This window comes from Anomaloglossus baeobatrachus, chromosome 3, assembly GCF_048569485.1.
Source record: "Anomaloglossus baeobatrachus isolate aAnoBae1 chromosome 3, aAnoBae1.hap1, whole genome shotgun sequence".
Taxonomy (NCBI): domain Eukaryota; kingdom Metazoa; phylum Chordata; class Amphibia; order Anura; family Aromobatidae; genus Anomaloglossus; species Anomaloglossus baeobatrachus.
The window spans coordinates 219892520-219904686 of record NC_134355.1 but is presented as its reverse complement, the minus strand read 5'-3'; the positions used below and the strand labels follow the sequence as shown (position 1 = coordinate 219904686).

The 12167-nt window shown below is 45.8% G+C and overlaps 1 protein-coding gene across 9 annotated transcripts in view; it reads left to right on the top strand.

The window, feature by feature from the left end:
• Window positions 1-12167, top strand: part of CEP170 (centrosomal protein 170) — a 974470-nt gene that overhangs the window by 181349 nt on the left and 780954 nt on the right. For 7 of the 9 annotated variants that reach the window (XM_075339727.1, XM_075339731.1, XM_075339735.1 and 4 more), the window contains exons 5-6: window positions 8396-8451; window positions 8540-8690. The exons of the other annotated variants lie outside the window; for them this stretch is intronic. In XM_075339727.1, the coding sequence (XP_075195842.1) occupies window positions 8396-8451; window positions 8540-8690 (207 nt within the window). The remainder of the gene's footprint in view (window positions 1-8395; window positions 8452-8539; window positions 8691-12167) is intronic. 9 annotated transcript variants of the gene reach the window in all.

Sequence of the window (12167 nt, the reverse complement as noted above, 5' to 3'; positions counted from 1 at the left end):
TCCAGAATTGGAAGTTGACCTGGTATCACAGAGGTGGGACCCAGTCTCCCTGAGTGACTAGGCTGTGAGCAGAGTTTCATTGCACAAAACAACCCAGCATTTGGAGCGTTCTTCACTGCTTTCTGTAACAGAGCGTCGCAAGCACGCACAATGCTGGGCTGTGACTCTGCCAACAGCCCAGTCACTAAGGGAGACTAAGTCCAGCCTCGGTGATGCCGGGTCAACTTCCAATTTCGGTAGTTGACGTAACATCACCGGGAATCAGAAGCCACTGCAGCCCGGCTCACATCATGGGGACTTAGCGGACAATGATAGCGCCACTCACAGGCAGAATTGGCAGCAGAATGTATTTAAAAAACACCTTCTGTCTCAGCTTTAAATTGATGTGGCCACTTGTATTGCAGTGGACCACCTCTTAAAATGTATTATATGATGGGCACATCCCTGTCCAAGTAGGATGTGGATTGAAATGCTTTCATTTTGACAATTTAAAGAGCAAATAAACCTTTCAATTTAATTAATAATCAGCCTTTCTAAAGTTATGAAGCTTTGCAACATACTCCCTTACCTTATTTTACTTATCTCCAACTCCATGCTAGAGGCACTGGTTTAGCTGCATAGTTCATAATGTTTTAGGTGATGTTTTCAACTGTTTCTCTAACAAGAATCCATAATCAGACACAGGAGACGTGTTTTAGCCATGAGGGGGTGAGGTTGTGCTTGACCTCAGCTCCCCCTTATCTCCCGGGAAATCAGCAGCTAGACCAATTTTTCGGCCCTCTGTCCCGGACTATAAGCACGAGGAGGCGGAGGGGAGCTCAGAGACACCATTCTGTGCAGAATCGAGGCAGCATCCAGCAATTCCTGGCTTAACCAGCAGTGACACGGATGGAGCGGGAAGGGAGTAAGATGGCCGCCGGCCCTGTCAGCTACGCAGCGGTGGTGGCGGGGGAGGGGGTGGAGACGCACGGAGTACCTGTCAGAGGCCCGCAGCAGAGAACAGCCCGGCGGGCGGAACATGGAGGCAGGAATGTTCCCGGCGGTGACAGATCCCGTTCATCTGGAGGAGAGGTGGTGATTGGGGAGCCAGGTACTCAGTGGGAGCAGGCTCTGGTGTCCTCACAGCATGGGGAGCCGGTCCTGGCAGCGGGGGAAGAGGAGGATGGGCGAGAGGCCTGGCTCCTGCAGAGTCTGCGGCTTCCCCTGGAAGAGGAGAGAGGGACCTGACTTTGGCACTGAGCCCCTCATTGTCCATGGAGCTCCAGGAGGGACAGGAGGATGGGGCTCCCTGGGCCTCCAGACCCTTACTGCTCAGTGACACCGCTGCTGCCATGACAGGCACAGAGGTCAGAGCTAATACAGAAGATATGGAGGGAATGGAGTGCTCTACCAGCCAGATTTCTCAACATGTCAGCACCCTGGGGCTGGGGCAGGGAGGTTCCGGTGTTCTGAGGGAACTCAGATCAAGAATCATCAGCATCCCATCCAGAGAGGACATGGAGGGCTATATCTCCAGATTGGAGAAGGTGTGCAGGTCAGAGCTGGCAGAAGTGCGCTCCAGTGTGCAGAATATAGATGCAAGGGTCCTGTCTCAGGAGACCCAATTACAAGAAATGCAAAGAGACTTATCTTATCATAAAGAGTTGCTAGAGACCAAATCTCGTCAGCTCCATTACCTGACTGAAGCATTGGACGACGAAGAGAACAGAGGATGATGTAACAATTTGAGAGTACGGGGTCTGCCAGAGTCTGTTGATTCCAGGGAACTACCACGTGTCCTCCAAAGAATCTTCAACAAGATTTTGGGGCTTTCTCCAGCGACGGAGATTGAACTTGATAGAGCACACAGAGCCTTGGGACCCAAACTAGCTGACTCTGATTTCCCGTGGGATGTGATTTGTCGGGTTCACCACTATTTACAAAAGGAGTCTATTCTGCTGAATCTCTGGGAAGGGGTGCCGATCCTTTTCCAAAAGATTAAGTTACAGATCCTACCCGATCTCTCTCGTCTTAAGGGTGCTTTACACGCTGCGACATCACTAGCGATGTCGTTAGCCATGTAACACGCCAGATCGCACATACGATTTGCAGAGATCGCACATGTGACCGGCGCTACAAAAATGACCTATGTGCGATCTCCGCAAATCTTACCTGCGATTTGGCGTGTCTCATCGCTAACGAGATCGCTAGCGATGTTGCAGCATGTAAAGCACCCTTTACGCTTCAGAGGAGGAGGGCGCTACGGCCTCTGTTGGAGCTCCTTTGGTCACGGGACTTGGTGTAGAGCTGCGGCTTTCCTTTTCGCCTTCAAGTCCGCAGTGGCGACCGAATGCACGTTCTTCATTCACCAGCTGATTTGACATCCTTCTCAGAGGCCTTGAATCTCCCCAGAGTTGAAATTGAGGATTGGCCTTATATTCCAAGGGAATTCTTGCGGGGGCTTCCTCAGCATCCTCCAAGAAATAATTGGGTGGAGAGTAAGGCGGGCTTTGCACACTACGACATCGCAGGTGCGATGTCGGCGGGGTCAAATCGAAAGTGACGCACTTCCGGCGTCGCAGTCGATATCGTAGTGTGCAAATCCTTTTTGATACGATTAACGAGCGCAAAAGCGTCGTTATCGTATCATCGGTGTAGGGTCCGACATTTCCATAATGCCGGTGCTGCGACAGGTATGATGTTGTTCCTCGTTCCTGCGGCAGCACACATCGCTGTGTGTGAAGTCGCAGGAGCGAGGAACAAATCCTACCTGTGTCCCTGCTGCTATGCGGAAGGAAGGAGGTGGGCGGGATGTTTACATCCTGCTCATCTGCGCCCCTCTGCTGCTATTGGCCGCCTGCCGTGTGACATCGCTGTGATGCCGCACGACCCGCCCCCTTAGGAAGGAGGCGGATCGCCGGCCAGAGTGACGTCGCAGAGCAGGTGAGTGCATGTGAAGCTGCCATAGCGATAATGTTCGCTACGCCAGTAATCACAAGATATCGCTGCTGCGACGGGTGCGGGGACTATCGCGCTCGACATCGCAGCATCGGCTTGCGATGTCGTAGTGTGCAAAGTACCCCTAAGACGGGAGGAGGGGGTTCGTCCGTCTGCCAAGGACTGATGTTCGTCAAGACGGGGCTTGTATGCTTCTTACATTTTATATTGTACTTGAGTAGTATTGTTACTTGGGGGTTGGATATGGGGGGGCTGATTGAGGGGTAAAGTTTAAGTAAATGAAGCTATGGGAGAGGTTTAACGCTAGATGTAATAACCAACGTGAGTTGAGACGGCTCCTTCTCTCTGCCGCTACAATTTTGCCTTCCTGTCCTTGATCCTCGTGGTTACATGTTCTTACAGATTTCCCAGCACTCATAATCATACAAGGGCTTGTATGGTTATGATTAACACCCCCCCGTTTTTTGGGTTTCCTTCCGCTTCCTCCTTCTGTATTCCCTTCAGCCTTTTCTCGCCTCTTTTCTGGTCCAGCCTCCCCGCCCTTTATCTGCTCCCTTTCTTCTTGCCCCTCGTGGACCTCCGCCCCCCCCCCCTTACTTCCCTCCTTTCTCTTAAATTCCCCCCCTCTCCCTCCCTTCTTTTCCTAGGGGAATGGGTTGTGGGGGAGTCGGGGTCAGGTGTTGCAGGGTGCGCATCTGAGCAGGGGTTTGTCTGTGGTTTGGGTTTTATAATGAGGCCTGGGGGGGGGGGGGGCTCCCGTACTGGAAAGCACACGCCTAGTTTGGGTTTACGCGTCGCGGATTGAGTGATGCTTGAAAGAAATACCAAGGAATTACTGCATTTGATTTGTTTATATTCTGTAATCTTTGTCTTCCTTTTCTTTTCCTCTATTTCACAGTTCTAATCTTTTCTTGATTCTTGCTGCGTTTCTTGCTTGTTACTCAGGTCATCTCTTTCCCGTCCTTCACCCCTATCCTTAGGTGTGGGGCCCCAGTGCTCTGCATGACTCAACATAATTTTGGCTCCCTTGTGCCGCAAAAGAGATTGCAAATATTTTATGCTGTGCATAAACTGATGGCTCGGCTGTTATGATTACAGGAGACTCATTTTAAAGCAGGCCAGGTCCCAGTTCTTAGGGATAGATTTTACACCACATGGTTTCACAGCCCTAACCTGACTGCTAAATTCGGAGGGGTCTCCATTGCTCTCCATAAGTCGTTGGTGTTCTCCGTGATCGACTCTTTGGTGGATCCTGAGGGTAGATTTATATTTCTGAAGCTGCAGATTGGTGTTGGTGTATATACTGTAGCTAATTGGTATTTCCCCAATTCCAGACCCACTGTGGCATGCTCTTCCCTCCTGTCTCGGCTGGTGGACTTTGCAGAAGGGACTTTAATAGCGTGGGGGGACTTTAATTTCACCTTTGACCCGGCAATTGATACCTCTTCGGGGCGGCATTTTATTTCTCAAAAAATTATGTTGGCTCTAGGGAAAAAGTTGCAGGCATTACAATTGGTTGATATTTGGAGGGCACTGCATCCCACGGAGAGGGATTACTCTTATTTCTCCCCAATTCATTCATCTTACAGCCGTATAGACATGTTGTGGATTAGCCAACACGCCATGCCATGCCTCCATAGGGTCTATATGTCTTTCGAACCATGCATTGGTGTTCGTCCTACTTACTCCCCCAGACAGTTCGCGGCGACCATGGACGGGGGCGTCTTAATGAACATCTACTTAAAGACGACTTATGTGTGGCGGAAATACGACAGGTGATGAGTGAAAATACAACAGGTGATGAGTGATTTTTTTTGTAATTTCACGCTCCGGATCAGATGGCCTTGCTGACACAATGGGAGGCGCTTAAATGTGTGGGAGACTTAAACGGGAGAGGGCCTCTCTGATTACCTCTTTGGTTCAATGAATACGGACCTTGGAAGCATCCCACAAAAAATCCTTATCGACCTTGGTGTACGCTGAATTTGTGGGATCTCGGGAGGAACTTAGGGGGCTATTAGATCAAAAATACTATACGCAGAGGGTACGCTTACAGAGATACCTATATGAACATGCAGACAAGTGCTGGAGGGCATTAGCCAGGTTTATCCGTCCGAGAAAACTCACAAACCATATTCCGAAAATTAAGGATAGAGGTGGACATTTTATTCAGGACCCGGTTAAAATAGCTGAAGAGTTCCGTGCCTTTTATGGGGACCTGTACAACATAACATCAGTTTACTGATATGTCTCCAACGGCACTCAATAATAAGATCGAGGATAATGTCTAACGGACTGCCTTGCCTAGGCTAGCACGAGCAGAAAATGAGACGCTTGAGTCAGATTTTACGGAAGAGGAGATATCTTCAGTTATCGGAGACACCCCAGTAGGCAAGAGTCCAGGACCGGATAGTTTTACGACCACATTTTTTTAAAGTTTTTAGGGAACAAATTGTTTCCTTTTTGACACGGGTCTTCAACTCGGTGCCTGCTGGAGCATCTTTTGTCCCTCAGTATTTAGAGGCACATATATGTGTAATTCCGAAGCCGGGAAGGATCCGGTTAACGTCTCCAATTACCGTCCCATATCATTGATTAATATAGATGTCAAATTATTTTCAAAAGCTCTCGCCAACAGACTGGCTCCTTTGCTCCCAAAAGTGATACACACGGACCAGGTGGGTTTTGTAGGGGGCCGAGAGGCAAGAGACAACACGAACAAGACGTTTCTTCTGCTGGCTCAGGCGAAGGCACTACCTATGTGTTTACTTTCTATAGATGCGGAGAAAGTCTTCGACCGGGTCAGCTGGAGTTTCATGTTGGCATCGTTGAGACAGGTAGGGGTGGGTGACAGGTTCCTTAGAGGAGTGGCCTCCCTTTATAGTACACAGTCTGCCAGAATTAAGGTTAATGGGTCCTTGTCTGCGCTAATTAGCATGAAAAAATGGTACCTGACAGGGTTGCCCCTTATCCCCCCTCCTATTTGTTCTATAATGGAGCATTTGGCTCTGGCCATTAGACAGAACCCAGATATAAAGGGGATAGAGGTGGGAAAGCACCAATGTAAAGCGGCCTTATATGCAGATGACCTCCTCCTATACATTACACAGCCTCACATATCCTTTCCCTCCTTGGTTAAGGAAATTGAGAACTTTGGACATTATAAGTAACTTTAAAGTTAACTATAATAAATCAGAAGCCTTGAATTTCACTCTGCCTGGGAGAGAAGTAGACCTTATTGCATCCAACGTTCCTTTTATATGGTAGACATCGGCCCTGACTTATCTGGGGGTGGCGGTACCACGGGACAGTTCCAAGATCTTTCACCTTAACTACCTTCCTTTCTTGGAGCGCACTATAAGAGATCTTAAACAACTTGATAGATAGAAACTGTCCTAGTTTGGACGTATTAACGTCATCAGGATGTCCTACCTCGTTTTCTATATATCTTTCAAACGACCTCTATAGCCCTACCATCTTTTTCTTTACCAGAATACAGTCAATTATTAACACATTTGTGTGGGGAGGGAGGAGCTCTCAGGTAGGGAGAAGAGTGTTGAAGAGAATTAAGGGAGAGGGAGGGGGCAGGGTTGCCAGAATTTAAAAAGTACCACAAGGCGTCCCTTCTGCTGAGACTACTGGATTGGCAATTTAATAGGAACACTAAACAACGGGTGAGTCTGTAGCAGGTCTGCTCTGAAACATCCCTGCGGTTACTCCTGTGGATCACACCACTGCAGAGGGGATGGATAGATGGGGAGGCGGAGTTTCTCAGGGCATCGCTGAGGGTCTTGGACGTTAAATGCAGGCGGAGATCACTCTCAAAGGGTCCTGGTCCACTCTCACCGCTTTTCTCTAACCCGGAGTTCCCCCCAGGGGTGGGAGTCGAGCGTTTCTTATGTTGGAGGAGTGAGGACACACGGATAACCCAGACTTTGCACGGTTTGAGGTGCCCCCCTTTTCGGCCCTTTTGCTCCCAGAGAGTCAGCATCCAATGGCTTGGCTTGAATACCTTCAACTTAGGTCCTTTTTGATGGCTCATAACAGACTTGGGCATTTTTAAGCCCCGCCCACAAAATTTGAACAATTATTTTTAAGGGGGGATTCTCCTGGGCATCTTTTGTCTCTGGTTTAATCTTTCATGACTACAGAGGCGGACATGGGGGACCTTAAATATATTGAGAAGTGGAATAGAGATTTGGAGACTCCCATTCCTGAGGAGGATTGGAAAAAGTCCTTTACCCTCACCCATAACGTTTCCATCGCCTGCGCCGCACAGGAAAAAATTATAAGATTCTGACCCGTTGGTACAGGCGCCCGGATACTCTACACATAATATTTCCAGGGGGTTCAGATAGTTGCTGGAGGTGCGGACGGGAGAGGGGGACAATGCTGCATATCTGGTGGGACTGCCCATTGATACAGCCTTTCTGGAAGTCCGTGTTCAAGGCATACTCTGTGATTTGCAGAGAGCAGTTGGTAGGTTCCCCTCAGATGGCATTGCTTTCAATTCTCCCGGGATCACTTAAATCACAGAAAGTGGGCCTCCTGAGATAGTGTCTTACGGCGGCATCAGCATGCATTGTAATTCCGAGATACTGGAGATCGTCTGGGGTGCCATCTGTGAGGGAGTAGTTTGCGGAGATGGCCATCATTCATAGGATGGAGTCCCTCACCGCAAAGACCAATGATTCAGTGGATAAATTCCTTAGGATCTGGAACCCCTGGACCCTGGCTCTTGATTCCCTACCATTTCAGAACCTTATTGGTAACGCATAACCTGTGTTACGTCAGTCCAATATAGCGGCCCGAGTGCTGGGGAAGTAATCCCCATGCCTTCCCTCCCTCCCTTTCTGCTGCCCCCCCCCCTTCTTTTCTTTGTCTTTCCCTCTTGCGACTTTCTTTTCTTTGTCTTTCCGTCTTGCTATTTTCTTTTCTTTCTGGTTCTAGTTAAATCTTGTAAGTTGTTTTTTGTTTTTTTTTTGGCAATGGCCTCATTTTGGTTGAGGCATATTTCTCCTTTGTAAGGAGACTGTCCGTATTATAAAATGTGGTTACATGTCCTATGCGGGCCATATGGTAGTTAGTAAGAGAAGATGTGTTAGTTAGGACGTGGCTTATATTTTTCTCTTTAAGTTGAAACAAAGTAATCACTTATTTGAATCTTTTTTTTCTGTAAATTGTCTTGTTTACTTTAGTAAAGAAAGATTAAACCTAATCAGACACAACTTACAAACGCTACCTTCTGACCATGGTGGAGTATAGCATAGAATTTTCCAGAGTATGGATTTTTGCTGCAGTCATTGTGGTATAGGGAATTCAGTGGGCATAAGTGTTTCATTGCTTTATCAGCAATTCTTCTGTGTGCAGCATTTATCATAACTTGAAAAATCCTTTTAATTTATAACATTGTTACTAAGATTTCAGTTGCGGTTTCCTTAATTAAAGAAAATACATACCAATCTTTTTACTGTAGCTCGTGGTGAATTAAAGGTACCTGAAGAGGCTCTAAAGGTGATTTTCGATTATTATTTTTTTTTTTTTTATTGCTTGCCTCTCATGACCATAACTATCCATAAAATTTTATTTTCACATTTTTTAGCACGAAAAGTTTACAAGTCAGCTCCAGTTTTCACAAAAGACTTTGAAATCAGAGGTACCAAAAGCAAAAGGATCAGATGTAAAAATTAATGCTCCTAATGAAGCACAAGAGACAACGTTAGATACACAGAAATCTGAAGAAAAAGTGCCAGGTTTGTTAAATTATTGAAGAGTAAGGTTGTGCTCATGCTCATACATGTCTGCAATGTGTCAGTTTAAAAACCACATAGCAAAACATTCATGCGGCAATTACTCTTGTACTGGATATTGAAGGTTCTTCAAACTTAAGTGAAGCTGCACTTTAATTTCTCAGTGTTGAAGTTATCGTCTTCCATTTTGTATTGGTGTTACATAGTTCTGTGCTAAGTTATTAGCTCTTTATTTTTTATATTTCTTTTCTTTTTGACAGTTTTAATTTTATGTAACTTCTCTCAACTGTAGACCATAACCCCTTCCCAGTGCAGGTCCTTACAACATGAGGTCATACACTTAAATTACCATGATGACGTGGACACACAAGTTGTTCCCCTACCCTCCTCATCGCAAGCAGGCTGTAATATACAGAGGAGATCCTCCTGCTTGCGCTAGCTCTGATCTCGGCAATTTTACCTCTAACATGCTCCTGTCAACATTGACACCTACATGTGAGGAGTTTGTCAGATGTAGACCTTTCCTTCTGTCAGCCCATTGGTACACACTTATAATGGCCTATGGCAGGGGTGGGCAATTAATTTTCCCATGGGTCCGCATGAGAAATTGGGATGGTTTTAGAGGGCCGGACTAATATAATTATGGGGAGATAAGGTATGCACACCAGTGACTATGTAAGGGGAATACATGGAATAGCAGAAACTGCTGTGTGAATACTGACATGAAAAATTCAATAGCTGTATGTAAGAATGAAATGTGAAAAATGGAACCTGCATTACTGCCATGAATATATGAATAAAGAGAAATTTAGCTACTGAATTGATCAATGCAATAGAGCCCCAACACTACGCCAAAGTATTTCTCTACGTTGGGGTCCCTAGCTTGTGTGTGTCCTCTCATGCAGTTAAAAAACTTACCGTGTATGGGAAGCTGAGACCCAGGCTATATATACGATGTGGATTGGCAATAGGTGTGTGTGGGGAGGGTTCCCAAACGAAAAACAACTAACAAATAAGAAATAACGTTTGGAACTCCATTCTATGTCTGAACTGGGTGCAAAAACCTAAAAAACATCACTATGGGGAGATAAGGTATGCACACCAGTGACTATGTAAGGGGAATACATGGAATAGCAGAAACTGCTGTGTGAATACTGACATGAAAAATTCAATAGCTGTATGTAAGAATGAAATGTGAAAAATGGAACCTGCATTACTGCCATGAATATATGAATAAAGAGAAATTTAGCTACTGAATTGATCAATGCAATAGAGCCCCAACACTAATATAATTAACTCAGTTCTACCTAATACTGTATATAATCAAAAATTTCTGGGTAACAGATGGAATACAATATATTAATTTTAGGCCACTCCAAAATAGCATAAATGAAAAGAGGAAAAGGAGTACTAAAGGGCCAACCATAATATCAATAAATATCAAAACCATTGCCTTATGGTATCAAAATGAACACATTTATTGCACATTAATTCAGACAAATGGTAAAATTACATATAGTAGAAAAAAAGAGAGAGATGATAGCAGGAAAAATAGTCCCAGAAAAACATTCCCAAATAGGAGGACACCTGCCCAGTTAGCAATATAACACAAAGGGTAAGCAGCATCCTGAGATTAACATAGGAGGAACAGTATCCTCAAAAAGGTATACACAAATAAGACATAACAGGTTACCCATTAAAGTAAAGTGCAAGGTGCTAGGTCAGTGTCAGGGCAGAGGTCCAAATGACAATAGGAGAAGCCCCAACGCGTTTTGCTGCGTTGCTTCTTCGGGGGGCGATGTGTACATAGTATGTGGCCAAAAACCGCCCCTTTATACCCCCGTTTATTACCAGAGATCGCCGCCACCTGCGCCGCATGTGTCGCATCTGCGCTCCCCGTCCGCCCACCGCTTCCAGGTCTCGTCAGCGGAAGTGACGCCACAACAGCGTCCCCTCCCACCGCATCAGAACTCCTCAGCGTGGGTAGAAACAGGGAACGGCAAGAGACATGCGCCGCGGCCATCTCATTTGTGGGCAGGTGAGAGGGCGTCCCCAGACTCACCATACCACACTAAACATGAAAACCGGTGGTGTCGCTACAGGTCCATTCCACATTGCAAAGCAGCAACAATGAGAAATCTGCAATGCCGGTATAGAAGTGGATCAGAAAAAAGTCATCAAATAACCGCTATTGTATAAATCTATATATGGGATCAGTGACAGCACCACCGTACTAACGGGAGTATAAGGGGAATAGAATATATCAAAACAGGAATTTAAGAAGTACACTCCAGAGATACATCATAACAATTTTACATAAATAAATGTACATAAGATGCAATCATCATCAGAATGACATATAAACATTAAATATAGATCATCTTGTCCATGTTGGAAAAAGTGGTTAAGACAAAATATATAAATCCGCATATGTGCATCATATTCATGGAGGACACATTCCTGTATAGTAGAAGTCCATAAAAAGGCCACAAAAGGAAGTATGTACAATAAGGAAAAATAAGATAAAAGAGAAAGGAGAGGGAGATAATTAAAATCAATTAAAAACAACCATATATGAAAAACACACATATATAAGTTGCCCCCAGAGAGACAGAATACACAATTTATAAAAATGGAGAGAAGCGGAGTTTCTCGTTGAGACCTTTGGGTGTCATGGTGCCAAGACGGACAATCCAAGCACATTCCCTTTGTGCCAGTATTTTACCATAGTCACCACCCCTCATCCCAAGGTGCACCACATCGATACCCCTCACCCTAAAAAGGGTTGGGTCACATCCGTGTGCCAGCTTGCGATGACGAGGTAGCGTAGTCAAACATGGATCATCCAGATTCAAATCAGACGCCGCAGAAATACTCCTGACATGTTCACGTGTTCGTAGACGCAATTCACGTGTAGTAAGCCCTATATAGACAAGGTTGCAACCACAGGTAGCATAGTAAACCACATTACTTGTGCGACAAATAATGTGGTGCCGTATCTCAAATTCTCGACTGCCATCGGCAGAAGAGAAAGTAGTTGCCCTTGTCATGTTACGGCAGGCAATACAATTGCCACAGGGGAAAAAGCTGCGTCGTGGCTCACCAACACCAAAAATGTGAGGCACCTTAGCCACATAGTGACTATTAACCAAGGAGTCACGTAAATTGGAAGCCCTCCTTGCCGTCATAGGGGGATTTGATGGTAGGGTTGCCCCAATGGAGGGTTCGGTTTTAAGTATATCCCAATGGCGTTTTAAAATTATTCGCATATCCTGCCATCTATCGCTATAAGTGGATATAAACCGAGCAACAGGAATTGTCTCCACCTTCATTTTAGAAGCAAGTAATTCATTCCGTGATGTACTGCGGGCCCGTCGGTATCCTCTGCGCACACTTCTCCCACTATAACCCCTGGATAGAAATCTCTCCTGGAGATCTTTAGCCTGTTCCTCAAACAGGTCATTAGTGGAGCAAACTCGT